Raw genomic sequence first — 24337 nt, forward strand, 5'->3', positions numbered from 1 at the left:
TGGGAGGCTGAAGCAGAGAGTTGCTTGAACCTGGGAGGCAGAGGTTGCAGTGAGCCAAGATCACGCCACTGCGCTCCAGCCTGGGTGGCAGAGTGAGACTCCATCTCAAAAAAAAAAAAAGAAAAAAATTAATGTTGAAAAATTAATGATCTATGTATTCATCTCAAGAAGCTAAGGAAAAGTCTAGAAAGTTAAACCCCCAAAATTAAAATCTAGGAAATAATAAGAATAAAAGGCCAAATATAAAATTTTTAGTTTATTTTATATTGCATATATTTAAGGTATACGTGTTTTGATGTACATAACGAACATATATTGAAATACAAAATGAATGTACAGTGAAGAAAACTAACAAAGATAAAAGCTTATTTTTGGGAATTAATAAAATTAATAAATCTCTAACAAAACTTAAAATATGAAGTAACACAAAAATTGCCAATATCTGATAAGAGGAAAATTAAACCAACCACAGACTTAACTTAAAGGCTGAGGGCTCAATTAATTAATTAGTGTTTGGTACCTGGGACTTGGTTCCACAAAATAAGCTCATTGGAATCTGAGCCACTGATCATTATACTGGGTCCCTTTTTTTTTTTTTTTTTTCCTTTTTTTTTTTGAGACGGAGTCTCACCCTGTCGCCCAGCCTGGAATGCAGTGGTGGGATCTCGGCTCACTGCAACCTCCACCTCCCGGGTTCAAGCGATTCTTCTGCCCCAGCCTCCCAAGTAGCTGGGATTACAGGCACGAGCCACTACGCCCAGTTAATTTTTGTATTTGTAGTAGGGACGGGGTTTCACTATGTTGGTCAGACCGGTCTCGAACTCTTGACCTCGTGATCCACCCGCCTCGGCCTCTCAAAGTGCTGGGATTACAGGCGTGAGCCACCGTGCCCAGCCATATACTGGGTCCCTTTTTATACTTCATTGAACATGTAAATTTTTGTAGTTTTTTGTTTTTTTCTTTTTTTTTAGAGATGGGTCTCTCACTCTGTCACCCAGGCTGGAGTGCAGTGGCGCAGTCACAGCTCACTGCAAACTCGACCTCCCAGGCTCAAGTGATTCTCCCACCACAGCCTCCCGGGTAGCTGGGACTACAGACAACGTGCCACCATGCCCGGCTAGTTTTTTTTTTTTTTTTTCAGTGATTTTGTTTTCATTTTAATTGTGGTATAAAACACAATATAAAATTTACCAGCTTAATCTTTGTTTTTTTTTTTAGACGGAGTCTCACTCTGTCACCCAAGCTGGAGTGCAGTGGCATGATCTCAGCTCACTGCAGCCTCTGCTTCCCGGGTTCAAGTGATTCTCTTGCCTCAGCCTCCTGAGTAGCTGGGACTACAGGCACGTGCCACCACGCCTGGCTAATTTTTGTGTTTTTAGTAGAGATGGGGTTTCACCATGTTGGTCAGGCTGGTCTTGAACTCTTGACCTCGTGATCGCCTGCCTTGGCCTCCCAAAGTGGGGGGATTACAGGCATGAGCCACTACGCCTGGCCATCTTAATAATTTTTTTTTTTGAGATGAGTTTTGCTCTTGTTGCCCAGGCTGAAGTGCAGTGGTGCAATCTTGGCTCACTGCAACCTCTGCCTCCCAGGTTCAAGTGATCTCCTGCCTCAGCCTCCCGAGTAGCTGGGAATAAAGGCATGTGCCACCAAGCCCAGGTAATTTTGTATTTTTAGTAGAGACAGGGTTTCTCCATGTTGGTCAGGCTGGTCCTGAAATCCTGACCTCAGGTGATCCACCTGCCTTGGCCTCCCAAAGTGCTGGGATTACAGGTGTGAACCACCACACCAAGCTAATCATTTTTAAATGTACATTCCAGTGTTAAGTATATTTATATTGTTGTACAACAGATCTTTAAAACTTTTTCATCTTGCAAACTGAATTATAACTATTAAGCTACAATGTCCCATTTCCCTCTTTCCCCAGCCCTTGGCAGCCACTGTTCTACTTTCTGTTTCTATGAGTTTGACTACCTTAGATACTTCTGTAAGTGGAATCATATATAATAGTATTTGTCTTTTTGTGACTGGCTTCTTTCCAGTCACAATACCCCAAGATAGAAAGGGGATTCACTGCAGTTAGTCAGTAGACACACACAAACCCAAGTAGTAATGGGATACAATATAATAATGAATTAGTTAAATGCTTTGATAAATTAGTTTGACATGTTATTTTTTATTATTCAGTTTAATTTTTTTTTTTTTTTGAGACGGAGTCTCGCTCTTGTCACCAGGCTGGAGTGCAATGGTGCAATCTCAGCTCACTGCAACCTCCGCCTCCTGGGTTCAAGCGATTCCCCTGCCTCAGCCTCCCAAGTAGCTGGGACTACAGGCGTGCACCACCACGCCTAATTTTTTTTTTTTTTGTATTTTAGTAGAGATGGGGTTTCACCACGTTGCCCAGGATGGTCTTGATCTCCTGACCTCGTAAAATATTTTTAACTTCCATTGCAATTTATTCTTTGAGCCACCAGTTATTTATAAATACATTGCTTAAATCCCTGACTTAGCATAATGTCCTCAGGGTTCAGACATGTAGCATGTGACAGGACTTACTTTTTTGTTGTTGTTTATTTGTTTTAATATGCTTTATTTTTTAGGGTACTTTTAGGTTCACAGTAAAATTGAGCAGAAGGTACAGAGATTTCCCATATACATCTTCCCCCCACATGTATGGTCTCCCCCATCATCAACATCCCCCACCAGAGTGGTACATTTATTACCATAATGAACCCACATGGACACATCATTATCACTCAGAGTCTATAGTTTACATTAGGGTTCACTCCTGGTGTTACACATCCAGGGGTTTGGACAAATGTGTAATGACATTTATCTCCATTATGATGTCATGTACATTAATTCCATTGCTCTAAAAGGCCTCTGTGCCCTGACTGATCCTCCCTCCCTGTCAATTCCTAATCTTTTTATTGTCTCCATAGTTTTGCCTTTTCCAGAATGTTGTAATCATACAGTATGTAGTCTTTTTGAATTGGCTTCTTTCACTTAGTAATGTGCATTTAAGTTTCCTAAGCTGTTGATCATGAGACTGGGTCCCTTTTTATACTTCATCAGACATGTAAGTTTCTATTTTTAATATAGATTTTAATTTTTGTAAGTTCATTTGTTGGACAAGATATGTGCTTTAAATTTTTGCATGGTCTGCAGTTTCACTATAAGATATATTGACCTGGGCTAGTGGTATTTTTAAAATTTATTTATTTATTCTTTTTTTGAGATGTAGCCTTGCTCTGTTGCCAGGCTGGAATGCAGTGGCACGATCTCAGCTCACTGCAACCTCCGCCTCCTGGTCCTCCCAAGTAGCTAGAACTACAGGCGTGCATCACCATGCCCAGCTAATTTTTGTATTTTTAGCAAAGACAGAATTTCACCATGTTGGCCAGGATGGTCTTGATCTGTTGACCTTGTGATCTGCCCACCTCGGCCTCCCAAAGTGCTGGGATTACAGGCATGAGCCACTGTGCCCGGCCAGGCTTTTTTTTTTTTTTTTTTTTTTTTTTTTTTGAGACAGAGTTTCGCTCTTGTTGCCCAGGCTGGAGTGCAGTGGCGCAATCTCGGCTCACCGCAACCTCTGCCTCCCAGGTTCAAGCGATTCTCCTGCCTCGACCACCCTAGTAGCTGGGATTACAGGCATGTGCCACCACGCCCGGCTAATTTTGTATTTTTAGTAGAGACGGGATTTCTCCATGTTGGTCAGGCTGGTCTTGAACTCCCGACCTCAGGTGATCAGTCCGCCTTGGCCTCCCAAAGTTCTGGGATTACAGGCATGAGCCACCGAGCCCAGCCATCTGGCCAGGCACTTTTTAAAAAACTTAAATCTTCCTTGTTAATATCACTATGTAATTATTAGGGGGTTAATATTGTTAATAGAAGGTTTACTTCCTAGGCGATACCAGCCCTACAGGGCCTGTGGTGTTTTCTCTTTGTGTGTGGAGAGGAGAGATTGTAGAAGTAAAGACCCAGGACAGAGATAGAAGAAAAGACAGCTGGGCCTGGGGGACCACTGTCACCAAGACACGGAGACCGTTAGTGGCCCCGAATGCCTGGTTGCGCTGTTATTTATTGTGTATAAGGCAAAGGGGCAGGGTATGGAGTGAGAGTCATCTCCAGTGATAGGTAAGATCGCGCGAGTCACGTGTCTACCAGACAGAGGGGGCCCTTCCCTATTTGGTAGCCGAGGCAGAGAGAGAGAGGGGACAGTTTACGTCATAATTTTTAAAATGTATTTTAAAGACTTTAGTTTTGTTACTGTCAAACAAAATTTGTAACTAATTTTGTTACTGTTATTTAGAAGGCAGAGCCAGGTGTACAGGGCGGAACATGAAAGCGGACCAGGAGCGTGACCGCTGAAGCACAGCATCACAGGAAGACAGGCCTCTGGATGGCTGTGGGCGGGCCTGACTGATGTCAGGCCTTTTTACAAGAGATGGTGGAGCAGAGTGTTTTTTAACTGCCCCAGGGAAAGGGAGACTCCTTTTCCCGGTCTGTTAAGTAACGGATGCCTTCCCAGTTACTGGCGCTACCGCTAGACCAAGGTCGGCTAAGTAGCAGGCGCCTTCCTGTCGTTACCGCTAGACCGAGGAGTCCTCTAGTGGCCCTGTCTGGGCATAACAGAGGGCTCACATTTTTGTTTTTTGGTCACTTTTTATTGTGTCCCTTTAGTTTTTATCTCTGTACTGTGTTCCTTTAGTTTCTATCTCTGTATGGTTTGGGTTTTTTTAGGTTATAATTGTAGAACAAAGATTATTATTGGAATAAAGAGTAATGCTACAAACTAATGATTAATATTTATATGTAATTATAATTTATTTTTAGTATAACTATTTTTATTCTATATATTTTCTTTATTATACTAAAACAGCTTGTGCCCTCGGTCTCTTCCCTTAACACCTGGGTGGCTTGCTGCCCACAGTATGCAATAAGCTCTCATTTGGAACATTCGGCTAATTTGTTATTTTATTGTATCCCATTTCTACTTGGTTTTGTGTGTGTCTACTAACTGCAGTGAATCCCCTTTTCATCTTGGGATATTGTGTGAGGCCACTGTTGTGATGGGTCCTTCTGGCTTTGGTACAGTTTTTCCTTTTTCTGGGACTAACTGGCTTTTTCAAAGTTCCCGAGTTTATTCTTTTTGTCTTGTGTAGATGGAAACAAGCCGCTAATACTAGAACTATGAAAAACAGGATAAGAAAAAAACACATATATAATCCTTCTCTAATTATTGTATGTAAAAAAAAAAAACTTCTTCACCCACCTTTTTTGTGCACTTTATAACAATTTTTTTCTTATATATTATTATGGACTTAGAGCATTTCACAGCTATTTCAACTGACTGATAGCTGTTAAAGACTCTATCATAGTGTGGAGGAGTGGCAGAAGTATTCTGTTTATTGTTGTGTAAGTTTTCATTAGTTGGCTAATGGGATCCCCTTTTAGGAGACTCTTAAAAGGAGTCCTTTCAGCACAGATATTTTTAAAAACAGCCTCACCTTTTGGCAACGGCAAAAGGTTGAATTTCTTTTTTTTTTTTCGGGACAGAGTTTCACTCTTGTTGCCCAGGCTGGAGTGCAATGGCGTGATCTTGGCTCATTGCAACCTCCACCTCCTGGGTTCAAGTGATTCTTCTGCCTTAGCCTCCCCAGTAGCTAGGATTATAGGCATGTGTCACCACGCCTGGCTAATTTTGCTTTTTTTTTTTTTAGTAGAGACGGTTTCTTCATGTTGGTCAGGCTGGTCTTGAACTCCCGACCTCAGGTGGCCTACTTGCCTCAGCCTCCCAAAGTGCTGAGATTACAGGCTGTGAGCCACCGCACCCAGCTTTTTTTTTTTTTTTTTTTTTGAGTCAGAGTCTCACCCTGTCACCCAGGTTGGAGTGCAATGGCACAATCTTGGCTCACTGCAACCTCTGCCTCCTGGGTTCAAGGGATTCTTGTGCCTCAGCCTCCCAAGTAGCTGGGATTACAAGCGTATATAGTATATATAATATATATAATATATAATATGTAATATATATAATATATACTATAATATATATATTATATAATATATATAATATATACTATAATATATATATTATATAATATATATAATATATACTATATATTATATAATATATATAATATATACTATATATTATATAATATATATAATATATACTATATATTATATAATATATATAATATATACTATATATTATATAATATATATAATATATACTATATATTATATAATATATATAATATATACTATATATTATATAATATATAATATATACTATATATTATATAATATATAATATATATACTATATATTATATTATATATTATATATAATATATACAATAGATATAATATATACTATATATAAATATATATAGTATATATTATATATACTATATATAAATATATATAGTATATATTATATATACTATATATAAATATATATACTATATATTATATATACTATATATAATATATATACTATATATTATATATACTATATATAATATATATACTATATATTATATATATAAAATATATATTTAATATATATATAAATATATATTTTTAATAAAACAGAGCTAGAAGAATTAGTGCCCCCTGCATCCCTGTGTGTTTAGGGGTGGGTGCGGGTGTTGTGTGTGTGCATGTGGTGAGGGAAGTTGACTTTCTGAGGGTTGAGAAACAAAAAGACTTGATTAGGGAAGTCTTTGGTCTTTCTGATCTGAGTGCACTGTGTTCCTGGCCAAAGGGCACCATTTGTGTGAGTCTGGTTTGGGGACCTGAGGGCTGCAAAGGAGGTCATGGTAGCTCAGTCTTGGGTCATAGTAGGTCAGTAGCTCAGGGCAGGCCATAGTAGCTCAATCGTGGGTTCAGAGCAACATTACTGAGGTGGGACAAGGTCTGGCCTGAATCCCTTGGCTAAGGCAGGAACTTAGGTTGTTTGCATGAGGGAGAATGAATCTGGATCCTTGTCTTGCTGCAGCTAAAGCCTGAGGTTTGTAGTATTGAGGAAGGAGTAGGATTTGTTCCATATTCCCACTAACTAGAGTTATATCTTAAGACCAAGAAGTATGGAGGTGGTTTTATCTGGCCTCTAGTGTGATTTCTAGAGGGTTTTACTTCCCCAGTCATGCAATCTCAGAACACTATCCTTTTTCAGGAGAACGGCCTCAAGGAAGAGTAACCATCTGCAATACTAGAAGCAATGGCTGAGGTGAGTTGATGCTTTTTCTTGCCTTCCTGACATTTAGTTTTTTTAAAAAAAAGACATGAGCATTTGCTTTCCTTATCCTGACATTTCTGGCTAACAGAATTCCCTTCAGAATCCTTGTCCCCATTTTTTCTTAGCTAGAAAATCCTATACCATCTCTAAGTATCCCTTTTATTTTTATAAATCAACCAGCATTAATATTTTCATTCTGTAAATACCTGAGCATCTCTTTTTTTTTTTTTTAACTCTTTCCCAAGGACTATGATAGGGGATGAATTATCTCAAGGAAGCAAGAATAGATTTGTAAAATGAACTTACCCTGTCTGGACCATTATTTGATGAGTTGAAGGTGTGAGTTACTTAGCTGGAAATATAGAAAAGCCAAGATTATCTCTACAGAGTAGCATTCTCCAGTAAGATAGGATGAAATATGGTGCTGGTAGTTCCAAATAATGGATTGTTGCAAGATCTGATTTAGGCACCTTTGGGGATCATGGGGTTGGTGGCCGATACAGATCTCGCAACTCTGTAAGAATATCCTGGAGAGAAGTCCAATTTGAGGTTGGATAGGAAGTTTGGATTGCAGGGAATTTCTGTGAATCATAGAGTTTTCTGTATCTCAGAATTAAGGATAGTGATAATGGATGTTTACAATGGTTCAGCCAATGCATAAGTCATGTAGATCATACTGTCAGAGCTCAGAAGAACCTTTTAAGTCTTATCCAGTAATATCTATATTGTAGAAAATTCTACTACCAGAAAAATAATTATTAAAGAATTTATAAAAGGCCAGGCGCGGTGGCTCATGCCTGTAATCTCAGCACTTTGGGAAGCAGAGGCGGGCGGATCACCTGAGGTCAGGAGTTAGAGACTGGGCTGGCCAACATGGTGAAACCCCGTCTCTACTAAAAATACAAAATATTAGCCAGGCGTGGTGGCACATTCCTGTAGTCCCAGCTACTTGGGAGGCTGAGGCAGGAGAATCCTTGAACCTGGCAGGCAGAAATTGTGGTGAGCCAAGATCACACCACTGTACTCCAGCCTGAGCAACATCTCAAAAAAATAAAAATAAATAAAATAACTTTACATATAACTTTATATATCTTTTTCGTAGCTTTGATTGATGCTCTAAGATCACATGGGGGTAGTTTAGAATATATTAGATGAAGGACAACTTGGGACATAACACAGACCAAGAGTTGAGAACTTTTGCATCAGGCACAAGCAAACTGATTATAGTTGTGTTATACCAGATCATGTAGCTGCTGTGTAACGTGACCTTAAATAGTCTTCCTGCATAGGATGAGCAAAAGGGGATGATTCATCAATAGGACAGAGATTTAAGACATTCTCTGGCTACCCCTTGCATTGTTAGGTTATATCTTTTAGCAAAATCATGAAGACCTTTTTTCTCCCTTAATTAAGGAGAAAAATTGATGGCCTGAGAAATCTTTCTCTGCTTTTCAATTTTAGGAATTTTTTCAGAAGTTGTAACACTATTACTGACTTTTCACTTATTTGATAAACATTAACTATTTTTGTTTTGGTCAGATAAATTATTGACAAAACTAATTAGTATTTTTTTATCAGTAAAACATTTTCCTTTTTTCCTCAAAAATGTGTGTTTTTTTTTTTTTTTTTTTGAGACAGAGTCTTACTCTGTCACCTAGGCTAGAGTGCAGTGGCACGATCTCGGCTCACTGCAACCTCCACCTCCCAGGTTCAAGCAATTCTCTGCCTCAGCCTCCCGAGTAGCTGGGACTACAGGCCCCCGCCACCACGCCTGGCTAACTTTTTCGTAGTTTTAGTAGAGACTGGGTTTCATCATGTTGGCCAGACTGGTCTTGAACTCCTGACCTCGTGATCCACACGCCTTGGCTTCCCAAAGTGCTGGGATTACAGGCTTGAGCCACCACGCCCAGCCAAAAATGTTTTTTTCACGTAGGTCTGTATAGCTAACTGGTAGACCAGAGAATTACCTCATCTTATTTTGGCTTTATACCAATAAAATATACCTTGGATACTCAAAAAATAAAAAAATAAGATCATGATGCATAATTTTATTAGGATGCACAATGTATCTGGTTCTCTTTCTTTTTGTAATATTACCAGTTATTGATAATTTTTAGATTCATTCATTAGGGGTTACAAGTGATATTTTAATTCTGTCATTCTTCCTTCATAGATTAAGTGGAATACTTCTATCTATAAAGTAAAACTCCCTCATCAATTGTTTGGTTACCCTGAAGGACAGTTCATATAGGAAAGAAGAATGTTTGATTTTTTCCATTTAATTACCGGTTTTCCAAATAATGAGTTGGCTTCTTAGAGTCGTCCAAAAGTGACCAATAATGTTTTAAAATAGTGTTGTGAACTCATGGATTAAACATTTTTAATATGATCAGTCCGTTGCAGTTGTCCATATAATTTGATGTGCAACCAATCCTAGTGAACACGTATTATTCTCTTTTATAATGCTATTGTATTATATTCTCTTATTTTTTTTTTATCCTCTTGATTTCTCTGCAGAAAATAGGGAAATTCATCAAAAACAATGGAAAGTTTCCTTGGAAGATTATTATCTAGTCACACTTGCATACAGTCCCCTCTTACAGCATTCTACAGTTTGGGATTTTTTTTGTTTGTTTATTTGTTTTTGTATTATTTATTTATTTATTTACTGAGACGGAGTCTTGCTCTGTTGCCCAGGCTGGAGTGCAGTGGTGCTATCTCAGCTCACTGCAAGGTCCGCCTCCCGGGTTCAAGTGATTCTCCTGCTTCAGCCTCCCGAGCAGCTGGGATTACAGGCGCGTGCCACCACGCCCAGCTAATTTTTTTGTATTTTTAGTAGAGACAGGGTTTCACTGTGTTAGCCAGGATGGTCTCGATCTCCTGACCTTGTGATCCGCCCGCCTTGGCCTTCCAAAATGCTGGGATTACAGGCGTGAGCCACCGCGCCCGGCCAACTTTTATAAGATTTTCAAACCCTAAATTTATAAATCCTATTACAAAAAAAAATTATAATAATTTGACATGCAAGTTATAACAGTATTGGCCAGTGGGAGTGTCTTCAAGTTGCCTCCTAGTCTTATCAGCATGATCCTAACTGTTTTTGGTGGCTTTCTTGCTTTTTGGTATAACAAGACGTTCAGACTCATCCTGTGCATTTTGTAAAAGTTGCTCTTGTGGATTTCGTGAAATCAGTTCCTTTCCCAAAGAACCTTGGTTTCTTTTATTTGAAAATGATACTTAGAAACCACAATCTAGGCCAGGTACAGTGGCTCACGCCATAATCCCAACACTTTGGGAGGCCGAGGTGGGCAGATCACCTGAGGTCAGGACTTTGAGACCAGCCTGGCCAACATGGTGAAACTCCGTCTCTACTTAAAATACAAAAATTAGCCAGGTGTGGTGGTGCGTGCCTGTAATCCCCACTACTCGGGAGGCTGAGGCAGGAGAATTGCTTGAACCCAGGAGGCGGAGGTTGCGGTGAGCCGACATCATGCCACTGCACTGTAGCCTGGGTGACAAAAGCGAATTTCTGTCTCAAAAAAAAAAAAAAGAAAAGAAAAGAAACCACAATCTAGACTCTACGGATGCTCGTTGCTACTGGATTAGTCATTATTTCTAGGCCTTTTCAATGGACAGAGTCAGGAATTTGTTTAATATAAACTTCCTACTCTTGCATCTATTTCTGAGATCTAAAGATACAGGTTCTCAGTGACACCAATATAATTACTCATTTTGTATTACCCCACAATACAAGCACCGTAGTCTCTGATACATTTTTTTAATTACACAAGTAATACGTATGTTTATTGTTTCAGGGATCAGTGATGTTCAGTGATGTGTCCATAGACTTCTCTCAGGAGGAATGGGACTGCCTGGACCCTGTTCAGAGGGACTTATACAGAGATGTGATGTTGGAGAACTACAGCAATCTGGTTTCAATGGGTAAGGGCATCTGTACCAGTGATTCCCAGTTTTCCTCTGGAATGTCTGCTTCTTCCACAGTGAATTTCTCAGCTGCTTTTGAGGTTACTAGCTGAATTTCTATTCTTTATTACCAAACAAATGATTTGAGCTGAAATGAAAAGGAAGAGTGGGAAATTGGCAACTCCAGTGGGCTGTGGTTGAAGCTTCATCTTCATCTTTCTTTGGCTTTTCCTGTAGTGGCATCTCTTCCTTGATCATCAAGGGACTGGATCTCATTTACCCCCAGCGTAACCATGTTCCATATCTTTTCTCGTGAGCAGGACTTTACACTCCTAAGCCTCAAGTGATCTCCTTATTGGAACAAGGGAAAGAGCCCTGGATGGTTGGCAGAGAGCTTACAAGAGGCCTGTGTTCAGGTAAGTGAGAAATGACCGGACAGAAGAAAGTCATGATAGGTCAGAACTCAGCTGGTCAGGGAGGAAACAGCACCTTTGAGATGTTATCCCTGAAGCTCGCATCAAGAAACTAGGCCAGTGGAGAAAATGAAGTCCTTTTAGCACAGTTGTTAAATAACCTGTTTCGCCCTTTTGCTCACTTACCGCTCCTTCTACTACTCCTCTCCAACCCTCCTTTTAATTTCAAGCAGAAGGTACCTTTTACTTCTCTAAAAAAACCCTATTTTACCCGTATTTTAGATTCAGCTGCTTGCTAGCTTTTTTTATTCTCTTTTTCTTTTTTTTTTTAAAGGGTCTGGCTCTGTCACCCAGGCTAGAGTGCAGTGACATGATCATAACTTATTGTAGGCTCAAACTTCTGGGCTTAGGCAGTCTCCCTGCCTGAGCCTTCCAAGTAGCTGGGACCGTAGGCCTGTGCCACCATGCCTGGCTAATTCTTTTTCTTTTTCTTCTGCATTTTTTTTTTTTTTGAGATGGAGTCTCACTCTGTCGCTCAGGCTGGAGTGCAGTGGCGCGATCTTGGCTCATTGCAACCTCTGCCTCCCGGGTCCAGGCGATTCATCTGCCTCAGCCTCCTGAGTAGCTGGGACTACAGGCGCGTGCCACCATGCCCGGCTAATTTTTGTGTTTTTAGTAGAGATGGGGTTTCACCATATTGGCCAGGCTGTTCTTGAACTCCTGACCTCATGATCCACCCGCCTCAGCCTCCCAAAGTGCTGGGATTACAGGCATGAGCCACCACGTCCGGCCCCTCTTCTGCATTTTTTAGACTTGTACAGGTGTTTTCTACTACCACTCCCCAAAATAATATAATTGTGTCTGTATACACATATGTGAATACACACACACACACACACACACCCCTTGCCCAAGTACTGGTCTTCATTATAGCTGCCTGTCAGTGACCTGTTTTATCAGACTGTCTTCAATGTTTTCTTTATGGAACTTTTTTTAATTTCCTGGTTTGTGTAAGGGAATCTTCCAGGTGCTACAGTTTACTAATTGTGTTACCTTTACGAACTCAAGGTCCAAAAGTGGTGCTAAAATATATACATATATGACTTCTACAAAGTAGAATAGTATAAGAGAGAAATGAGATAAGGAGTTTAGCAGAAAGTCAAAGGCTAACTATGTAGAAGTGGAATTAATCCCTACTGAAGTAGTAGGTGGAGTCTTGGAAGTGACTGCAATCACTATGTATAGAGATATTGTTGGGGCCAAGAAAAAAAAAGGATCTATGCCTATATTAAAAAGGAAGAGGTGGCAGAGCAGGAGAGATTTGGGATGAAGTAGGAGAACCAGAAGAGTACTTATTGAGCACTACTATGTACCAAGCATTGGTCCAAGGGCTGGGACTATAGTATTCATGAAGGCATTCTAAAGTTCTGCACTTCTGAAGCCTACATTCTAGAGGGTAAGAGAGAAAATGTCTTAGTCCATTTTGTGCTAGTACAACAGAATACCTCACATTGAGTAATTTATAAAGAACAGACGTTTATTTTCTCATAGATCTGGAGGCTAAGAATTCTGAGATCAAGGCACTGGTATCTGAGAGGGCCTTCTTGCATCTTCGTGTGGCAGAAGGCAGTAGGGCAAGAGAGCCAACTCCTTCCATCAAGCCCCTTCATAAGAGCACCCAAACCCATTCTTGAGGGATGGGTCCTCGAAGCCCTATCATCTCTTAAAGGACCCACCTCTTCGTTTTTGGAAATTTTTTTTTTTTTTTGACACAGGGTCTCACTCTGTCACCCAGGCTGGAGTGCAGCGGCACAATCATGGCTCACCACAGCCTCAACCTCCCGGGCTCAGGTGATCCTCCCACCTCAGCCTCCCGAGTAGCTGGGACCACAGGCACACGTCACCATGCCCAGCTAATTTTTCTATTTTTTGTAGAGACAGGGTTTCACCATGTTGCCCAGGCTGGTCTCTAACTCCTGGGTTCAAGCAATCCACCCACCTTGGCCTCCCAAAGTGCTAGGATTAAAGGCTTGAGCCACTGTGTCTGGCCCCCACCTCTTAATACTATCACATTGGCAACAGCTGAATTTTGAAGGAGAGACATTCAAAACATAGCAGAAGATAAACATGAATGTCAAGTATATATGTATAAAACAATATTAGCATGACATTAATATTATATAATATAAATATATTTTTAGAATTATATATCACTTATATTTATCTACATGTAACTAATATATTGGTATAGTATAAATATATGTCATATATTAATAATATTTCTATATTATTATATGTCCGTGTGTATATGAAATGTCAGGTGGTGGGTGATAGATAAGTGCTATGAAGAGAGGCTAGAGAGGGCCTCTCTGATGAGGTGTTCTTTTAGTGAAGACTTGAAGGAAGTGAGGGAACAGGTAATATAAATATCTGCTAGGAGAGATTCAGGCAAAGGGAACAGGAGGAACCAGGTACTCGAGTTCAGAGCTTTTTGGCAGCCACCATTGTGGCTGCAACTGAGTGAGCAAAGCGGGAATTGTGGAAGAGGAGATGAGGAAAGTAGCAGGCTTATGAGTGTTTGCACGCTGGGTGCAGGTCAGGGTGGGAGTTGGATGTACCTGTAGGTGATTTTGGGTCTTGTGGACCTTGAATTTTACTCCGAATGAGGTGTAAATCCATTGAATGATTTAGCAGAGTGACATTATCATGTTTGTAAAGGATCATTCTTGCTCTAGGGGTTCCTAACTTTGGATTCCTTAAGGTAGAATTCAGGGAGTCCGTGAACTTGAATGAGAAGAAAAAAATACATCTTTTTTTTTTTTTTTTTGAGACGGAGTCTCACTCTGTCACCCAGGCTTGAGTGCAGTGGTGTGATCTCAGCTCATTGTAGCCTCCACCCCACAGGTTCAAGCGATTCTACTGCCTCAGCCTTCTGAGTAGCTGGGATTATAGGCGCCTGCCACTGTGCCCGGCTAATTTTTGTATTTTTAGTAGAGACGGGGTTTCACCGTCTTTGCCAGGCTGGTCTTGAACTCGTGACCTCGTGATCCACCTGCCTCGGTCTCCCAAAGTGCTGGGATTATAGGCATGAGCCACTGTGCCCAGCCCAAAAATACATCTTTATATTTAATAACCTGTAATTGAGATATAACATTTCTTCCTATCGTGATGTATGGGACAAACCATAGTAGCAGCAGTAGTAGTAGTTCCTGTGACTTTGACATTAATGGAAATCACAGATACGTTCATATTATTTTACTGTTATTGTAGGCATATTGAAATATTTATGCTCATCACTACTTCAGAATTAATGTAGTACTAGGCTTGCCACTAGGTCTTGTTTAATGTTTTACTAAAGAAGAAAACTCCAGGCAGAGAGAAGAACCCCTGTGAAGGCTCTGATGGGGAAAAGCTTGGTGTGTTTGAAGGACTAAATGCCAGTGTTGGTGTGCCCCATGATCAAGTGGGAGTGGAGTGTGAGTCAGGGTTTTGACAGACAGGCAGGAGCCACAGCATTCAGCCTTTGCAGGAGATTGTGAGGAGTTCGGACTTTGAGCAGTGGAAGCCTAAGCCAAATGATATTATTCCCTGAATAGATTAAAGGGTGAGAGAGCTTGGTGGGGAGACTGGTTGAGGAGGCTACTTCACTGGTCTGGGTAAGAGTTGATTCTGGTTTGGAAGATGACATTGGCAGTGGAAGACAGAAGAGGGCAGTTTCAAAACTTTACTTGGGAGCTTAACTAGATGAAAGTTACTGCAAGATCTGCCGGGCATGGTGGCTCACGCCTGTAATCCCAGCACTTTGGGACGCCGAGGCGGGAGGATCACAAGGTCAGGAGATTGAGACCATCCTGGCCAACATGGTGAAACCCCATCTCTCCTAAAATACAAAAAAATTAGCCAGGCGTGGTGGTGCATGCCTGTAGTCCCAGCTACTCGGGAGACTGAGGCAGGGGAATCGCTTGAACCCTGGAGGCGGAGGTTGCAGTGAGCCGAGATCGCACCACTGCACTCCAGCCTGGCAACAGAGTGACACTGCGTTTCAAAAAAAAAAAAAAGTTATTGCAAGATCATATAGAGATAGGAGGAAAAAGATTGTGTTGGAATGAATTCCCTGTTCCTGTTTTGAGATACTCCAATAGGCTTCATTTTGATATCTTCAAACCATTTAATTTGCCTAATATCCCCATTTTTAGTAAGAAATTGTTTCATAATAATACCTGAACACTTTACTCCAAAACATGTATATACATTTTCCTGTAACCTCCCCAGTAATCATGAGTTAAGGATTATTGCCCTTTTACAGATGAAGAAATGGTAGCTTAGAGATTAAATAATTGCTTGTGAGCACACAACGATTAAGTATCAGAATTGGCAGTCAGCTCTCATCAATCTGCTTCTGGTTCCTGTTATCTTTCTATGGCAGTATGTTGTACTGTGTCTTAATTTCTTTCCATCTTCCTTAAACTTTAGCTCCTTCTCTCTCATTCACTGTGGTGGTACATGAGCAAGTCTCCTCTCCCCTAAGATCAGCATCTCAAAATTCCAAGGCAAACAATATTTCCATTGAATCCCCCGCACATAAAATAATTCTGAGTTTCCCTATCTGCCACTTACACACCTACATCAAATTAGTTCAATACATTAGACTTACATCTTTCTCTTCCCTCATGTGAATAACCCGCTGTTACCAATTCCTTTTTTTTTTTATTTTGAGATGGAGTCTCACTCTGTCACCCAGGTGGAGTGCAGTGGTGCGATCTCAGCTCACGGCAGCCTCCACCTCCTGGCTTCAAGCAGTTCTTCTGCCTCAGCCTCCGGAGTAGCTGGGATTACAGGCATGTGCCACCATGCCTGGCTAATTTTTGTATTTTTAGTAGAGACAGGGTTTCACCATGCTGGCCAGGCTGGTCTGGAGCTCCTAACCTCAGGTGATCTGCCCACCTTGGCCTCCCAAAGTGCTGGGATTACAGGTGTGAGCCACCATGCCTGGCCACCACACTCAAATTGTATCCACTGTATCCTTTATTAAAGACCTTATTCTGTTTCCACCCCAACTGGGTATGCTGCAGTTCACCTCTGACACTATTGAGAATGTGCAGACCTCACAGTCTTCCATAGTACTGTCCTCACCTCAGATGCCAGCTGCAAGTCTTGGGAGTCCCTGGGCTACCTGCAGATCAGCCAGCTAACAGCAATAAATTAAGGGGTTTCCAAGGTCTCAGGTGCAATAATTTGTTAGAATGACTCATAGAAATCAGGAAAGCTCTGTATTTAAAGCTACAGTTTTATTAGGATACATATTTGAGCAAGATCTGGAACTGGACAGTTTCCATGCCCTCTCCCTGTGGAGTCAGTTTGTCACCCTCCTATCACATCAATTCGTTTACCAACCAGAAAGCTCCACTGAGTTTACTGCCCAGCATTTTTATTGAGGTTTTATTACACAGGCACAATTGATTAAATCCGTGGCCACTCAATCTCTAGCCTCTCTACACTTCTCAGAGGTCAAGCAGCTGCAAGTCCCAACCTTGTAATCACAAGCTAGTGTTTCTGGTAATCAGACCCCACCCTGAAGCTTTCTAAGGTCCCACCATGAATTACCTTATTAGCATAACAAAGACCTCCTGTCAGGAAATTCCAAGTGTTTTTGAAGCTCAGTGTGGGGCTTTATTATACCTCAGAGCCAAAGAATCTTCCCCATATGCATTTATTTCTCTCAGGAGACCTTTAATGGAGGCTAGAAAATGATCCACTTCATGTTACACATATTGTATGATATACTTATCTCATATACACACGCATACTTATATAGATATATGTATATCATATATACCTATATAAATGTATATATACTATATGGTATGTCTATATATACTATATAGGTATATATACTTATCTATATATACTATAAAGATACTATATATAGTATATATACTATATATACTATATAGATACTATAGATAAGTATCTATATATACTATAAAAGTATACTTATATAGATATATATGGCTAGTCATATTTTAATATGGAAAAGAGCCCAACCATTGTATATTTACCAGCCTTTCCAGATGATTCTGATACACATCCATATTTGAGTATCATTGTAGTAACTTATTTGCGTAGTTACCTTCCTCTGCTTCCTGCATTATCTTACTAATTTGTCTTTCTTGTCCATTTTTTCAGATAACACAGATATCCTTGTGAACGCTGTGTCATTTACCTAGTAGATACTATTCTTACTTTAATTTTTCCATTCCTATTTTTTCACAAATAGGAAAAAAGAACATTTACCATTTTATTTCCTTTCAGATCTGGAATCAATGTGTGAAACCAAGTTATTATCTCTAAAGAAGGAAGTTTATGAAATAGAATTATGCCAGAGGGAGATAATGGGACTTACAAAGCATGGCCTTGAGTACTCCAGTTTTGGAGATGTTTTGGAATATAGAAGCCACCTTGCAAAACAACTGGGATATCCAAATGGGCATTTCAGTCAAGACATATTCACTCCTGAATACATGCCCACATTTATTCAACAGACATTCCTTACTCTCCATCAAATAATTAATAATGAAGACAGACCCTATGAATGTAAGAAATGTGGAAAGGCCTTTAGTCAGAACTCACAATTTATTCAACATCAGAGAATTCATATTGGTGAAAAATCTTATGAATGTAAAGAGTGTGGGAAATTCTTTAGTTGTGGTTCACATGTTACTCGGCATCTGAAAATTCATACTGGCGAAAAACCCTTTGAATGTAAGGAATGTGGAAAGGCCTTCAGTTGTAGCTCATACCTTTCTCAACATCAGAGAATCCACACCGGTAAGAAACCCTATGAATGTAAGGAATGTGGGAAAGCCTTTAGTTATTGCTCAAATCTTATTGACCATCAGCGAATTCACACCGGTGAAAAGCCTTATGAATGTAAAGTATGTGGGAAAGCCTTTACTAAGAGCTCACAACTTTTTCAGCATGCGCGAATTCATACAGGTGAGAAACCCTATGAATGTAAGGAATGTGGCAAAGCCTTTACCCAGAGCTCAAAGCTTGTTCAACATCAGAGAATTCATACTGGTGAGAAACCCTATGAGTGCAAGGAATGTGGCAAAGCCTTTAGTAGCGGCTCAGCACTTACTAATCATCAGAGAATTCACACTGGTGAGAAACCCTATGATTGTAAGGAATGTGGAAAGGCTTTTACTCAGAGCTCACAGCTTCGTCAACATCAGAGAATTCACGCTGGTGAGAAACCCTTTGAATGTCTCGAATGTGGGAAGGCCTTTACTCAGAACTCACAACTTTTCCAGCATCAGAGAATTCATACAGATGAAAAACCGTATGAATGTAATGAATGCGGAAAGGCCTTTAATAAATGCTCAAACCTTACTCGACATCTGAGAATTCACACTGGTGAAAAGCCCTATAACTGTAAGGAATGTGGGAAGGCATTTAGTAGTGGCTCGGATCTCATTCGTCATCAGGGAATTCATACTAATGAATAATAAAAATTAAAGCCCCTGTCACCTTCCTCATATTTTAAACCAAAAATCATGTCTAATAGTTACCCTCTTCCACAGTTTTTTTAAAACTTTGTATTTCAATTTTGTATCCAAATGTATTTCATTCCAGGTATAAATTCAGAGTCTAAAGTGACATTCCCTGTCTCCGCAGTCGTATGCCAATGCTAGCTGCTGTAATTCTTTTGTTCATTGTGTTCTACTTTCATGGTGACCCATGACACTCTTGTTTACATTTGCTCGTGTTTTTAGAGCTATCTTTTCTGATCTGTGTATTTGTGTTTGCACCAGTATCATACTGTTTGAATTGTGTGACCTCTAATATTTTTAAATTCCTTGTGGAGGTTTAACTTTGTTTTTGAAGTCAGTGTTAATCTTTTTGTTTTATTATTATTATATATATTTTTTGAGATGGAGTTTCACTCTGTTGCCCAGGCTGGAGTGCAGTGGCACAATCTCGGCTTGCTTCAACCTCCACCTCCCGGCTTCAAGCAATTCTCCTGCCTCAGACTCCTGAGTAGCTGGCATCACAGGTGTGTGCCACCACACCCTGCTAATTTTGTATTTTTAGTAGAGACAGGGTTTCTTCATGTTGGTCAGGATAGTCTCGAACTCCTGACCTCAGGTGATCCACCTGCCTCAGCCTCCCAAAGTGCTGGGATTACAGGCATGAGCGATCGCACCCGGCTTTATTTTTTGTTGAGACGGAGTTTCGCTCTTGTTGCCTAGGCTGGAATGCAATGGTGCAATCTTGGCTCGTCACAACCTTCGCCTCCCAGGTTCAAGTGATTCTTCTGCCTCAGCCTGTAGTCGGGATTACAGGCATGTGCCACAACACCCGGCTAATTTTTTGTATTTTTAGTAGAGATGGGGTTTCACCGTGTTAGCCAGGATGGTCTCGATCTCCCGACCTCAGGTGATCCACCAGCCTCGGCCTCTGAAAGTGCTGGGATTACAGGCGTGAGCCACTGCGGCTGGCCTTTTTATTTTACAAATGTACGTTTTTAATTGTTAAGCCAAAATCACAAAACAAAAAATTACAAACTAAAAAGCCAAAATTAATTGTAATACTTATAGATGGCTGCTCTCAATTTGGTAGAGAAAATCGTGCTGTACTTTGCTTTTTTAAGAAAGTGTAATTATGATATACATGCCGTACCTTTAACTGCTTTTATCATGCCAAAGATTTCATGAGTGCCATTTCAGTAAATATAGATTTTTATTATTTTCTTGACATATTTAATGACTTTAAAATGACTATTCCCATTATGGTTGCCTCTAAATTTTTGCAGCTATAAAAGCTGACCTCGGCTGGGCGCAGTGGCTCATGCCTGTAATCCCAGCACTTGGGGAGGCCGAGGTGGGCGGATCACAAGGTCTGAAGATTAAGGCCATCCTGGCTAACAGTGAAACCCCGTCTCTACTTAGCTGGGTGTGGTGGCATGCGCCTGTAATCCCAGCTACTTGGGAGGCTGAGACAGGAGAATCGCTTGAACCTGGGAGGCGGAGGTTGCAGTGAGCTGAGATGGTGCCACTGCACTCCAGCCTGGGGGACAGAGTGAGATTCCATCTCAAAAAAAAAAAAAAACAAAAACCGCTGACCTCATTGGATGCTTATTTTTACTTTTAAAACATTTATTTTAATTGCTAAAATTATCCACATTTTCTCCTTGTGAGCTGTTTTGTTCCTTTACATCAGTCCTAATGCCAATGCCATACTAGAAAGTAACACTGTTATGAAAGTGTTATTTATCAATCCAGATATTAATTTTTTTTTTTTTTTGAGACGGAGTTTCACTCTGTTGCCCAGGCTGAAGTGCAGTGGCACAATCTCTGCTCACCACAACTGCTGCCTCCTGGGTTCAAGTGATTCTCCTGCCTCAGCCTTCCTAGTATCTGAGACTAGTATCTGAGACAGGCGCATGCCACCATGCCTGGCTAATTTTTGTATTTTTAGTAGAGACAGGGTTTCACTATGTTGGCCAGGCTGGTCTTGAACTGCTGACCTCGTGATCCACCCACCTCGGCCTCCCAAAGTTCTGGGATTACAGGCGTGAACCACCGTGCCTGGTCAATTACTTTTTCTTATAGATATTAGTGGTGTTTTGTTTTTTGAGACAGAGTCTCGCTGTGTTGCCCAGGCTGGAGGGCAGTGGTGCAATCTCGGCTCACTGCAACCTCTGCCTCCTGAGTTCGAGTGAGTCTTCCGCCTCAGCCTCCCGAGTAGCTGGGACTACAGGCGTGCACCACCATGCCCAGCTAATTTTTGTATTATTAATAGAGATGGGGTTTCACCATATTGTCCAGGCTGCTCTCGAACTCCTGACCTCGTGATCCTCCCGCCTTGGCTTCCCAAAGTGCTGGGATTACAGGTGTGAGCCACCGCCCCTGGCCGTTAGTGGTATTTTAAAAAATTATGTCTAGGTATATATAATAAGGCTGTATGTATTGGATTGCTGTGAAGAGTCAATGAATTAATAAACGTAAAGTACCTCAAACTGTTATCACATAATATAGGTTTAGTAAAAGTTTTCCACTATTATCAGCGATATACTCAACATAAGTATCTTCATTAGGATTTATGGAAAGGATTTTAACCATGTTGTTTACCTTTGGCAAATTTATAATTCATCGTGGAAAAAGAGAAACACTTGTAATGAGTATAACAAAGGCTTTCCCTATCATTATTATTCAGCGTGGAATTTTAAAAGGAAGAGAAAAAGTATGTGTGCATAGTCTTTGTTCAGACTTCATCTTTTATGCTACATAAAGAATACCAGTCTGAGGCTGGGCGAGGTGGCTCACACCTGTAATCCTAGCACTTTGGGAGGCCAAGGTGGGTGGATCACTTGAGGTCAGGAGTTCAAGACCAGCCTGGCCAACATGGTGAAATCCCGTCTCTACTAAAAATACAAAAAAAAAACAAAAAACAAAACAAAAAAAAGCCAGGCATGGTGTTGCATGCCTGTAATCCTAGCTACTCAGGAGGCTGAGGTGGGAGGATTGCTTGAACCTGGGAGTTGCAGGTTATAGTGAGCTGAGATTGCGCCACTGCACACTCCAGACTGGGTGACAGAGTGAGACTCTGTCTTACAAAAGAAAAAATAAAAGGTTACCAATCTGAAACCCTGAAAATATGATGAGTAGTAGAAAGCACAGCTGTCAAAAAAGCAGGAAGAGATTATAAAATTTTTTCTAGTATTTCCCCCCAAAACGCAGAAAACATACTGGCCACATTATTTGACCAGAAGAAGCAGTACAATAGGATAACCATCAAATATCTGATTATTAATTCAATATTCCCTCTTAATTAACATGGGTTAAGGAATAAATCCCTAATATATACATTATTTAAATGTACATGAAAATGAAAACAATTGAAAAACCTGTGAGTGGCAGTAAAAGTTGTATTGGAAGTTTTATAACCTAATATTCATGCATATATTGTAATACTAGGAAGAAAAAGTACAGAACCCAAGGAACTAAAACAAGCTGAAATGAATTATGGGAGGAAGGAGGTAGTATTATTTTAAAAGGCAGAAATAATTGAAAGAAAAAAACTGGATCTAAATCCAAAATTTGATATTTGATGGGAGAAAAAAAGGAGACAAAGTTTAGTGATTCCAGAGGTGAAATAAGGATGACAAATGAACAATATTGTATATGAGAAATTGAAATGGCTATATATTTAAACTTAAAAGAACTGTCATTTGGGGTAATGAAAATGTGGAATGGGTAAAGGTTGTACAATTTTGTTTATATACTACAGGTCACTCAACCATACACTAAAAGGGTGAATATTATGCTGTGTGAATTTGATCTCAATTTAAAAACTTAAGGCTGGGTGCAGTGGCTCATGCCTGTAATTCCAGCACTTTGGGAGGCTGAGGTAGGAGAATGGCTTGAGGCCAGGAGTTCAAGACCAGTCTAGGTAACATAGTGAGACCCCCCTCCCCTCATCTCTACAGAAAAAAAAAAAAAAAAAAATTAAAACAACAAACTTAAAAGTTGGTATTATCGACATTTTTATAATATATCTGAAAATCTGGAAAAAGTCTGTGATTTTTCATAAGTTGATGACATCAGAATTAACTGGAGGTGTAAAATCTTAATAGACCTCCCTCCAGAATAAACTTATTTAAAAAATAAGACTGGCCAGGCACGGTGGCTCAGGCCTGTAATCTCAGCATTTTGTGAGGCTGAGGCGGGTGGATCACCTGAGGTCAGGGATTTGAGACCAGCCTGACCAACATGGAGAAACCCTGTCTCTACTAAAAATACAAAAAATTAGCCGGGAGTGGTGGCTCATGCCTGTAATCCTGGCTACTCAGGAGGCTGAGGCAGGAGAAATGCTGGAACTCGGGAGGCGGAGATTGCAGTGAGCCGGCATTATGCCATTGCACTCCAGCCTGGGCAACAAGAGTGAAACTCTGTCTCAAAAATAAATAAATGAAATAAAATTTTTCTTAAAATGTATTTTAAATGTCAAATTGCTACACTAAAAAAGACACCAAGGTAGAGATTTTTATAGGTGAAATCTATGAAATGTCTTAGGGAACTCTTCTAGGACATAGACTGAGATAGCAAATTATCTATTTTTATGAATTTGTCATAATCCTGATGTTACAACCTACTAGAAAAACCCAAAACAATTAGTCCAGAATCAGTTATGAAAATACAGCATTATAAATTAGCAAATCAAATCTAATAACCCATTGAAAATAAATATTTGTCACATTCTGAATTTAGGAAAAAACAATTCTGATAAATCAAACTTTCTACTTTCTGAAACTTGAAAATCAAATTGATTTAGATAAGATTGTATTTCTTAGTGTCTGAACTCAGGAACCAAATAGATGTGGATAGCATGGGATTTTTGGAATACAAGACAATTCACATGGGATTGCAAAAGTTCAAATAACTAAAGTTCTGTCAATGAAAATATATGCTCTAACCTCAACATCTTCTAGATGAACCCCCTTTTTTTTTTTTTTTAGCAGTATTTGACAGGATGGGATATATTTTATAAATAAACTTGGACTATTATCCTATCTGCTGCAGTATCACTGTTCATTCATTTATGCCCTTTACTTCCTACTTGAAGGGTCTTTAAACATAGCCAACATATCCAATCATTGCTGTGCATTTTGGATGAGGGTGGATTGCGAGGCTGCATTCAAAGCCATCCTGGGCCACATGCAGCCTATGTGGTGTGGGTTGGATGAGCTTGAT

The 24337-nt window shown here is 40.1% G+C and overlaps 1 protein-coding gene across 8 annotated transcripts in view; it reads left to right on the plus strand.

The window, feature by feature from the left end:
- LOC100462187 (zinc finger protein 383) overlaps positions 1-24156 on the plus strand; it is a 29965-nt gene extending 5809 nt beyond the window's left edge. For 7 of the 8 annotated variants that reach the window (XM_054540269.2, XM_002829134.5, XM_024237512.3 and 4 more), the window contains 4 exons: positions 7183-7236; positions 11061-11187; positions 11490-11585; positions 17895-24156. In XM_054540269.2, the coding sequence (XP_054396244.1) occupies positions 7228-7236; positions 11061-11187; positions 11490-11585; positions 17895-19090 (1428 nt within the window). In that variant the 5' untranslated portion in view covers positions 7183-7227 and the 3' untranslated portion in view covers positions 19091-24156. Of the gene's footprint in view, positions 1-2371; positions 3080-7182; positions 7237-11060; positions 11188-11489; positions 11586-17894 lie in introns of those variants that run through there. The other variant, XM_054540268.2, reaches the window with a different exon arrangement.
- The last annotated feature ends 181 nt before the right edge of the window (positions 24157-24337 follow it).

Source organism: Pongo abelii, chromosome 20 (assembly GCF_028885655.2).
Source record: "Pongo abelii isolate AG06213 chromosome 20, NHGRI_mPonAbe1-v2.0_pri, whole genome shotgun sequence".
Taxonomy (NCBI): Eukaryota; Metazoa; Chordata; class Mammalia; order Primates; family Hominidae; genus Pongo; species Pongo abelii.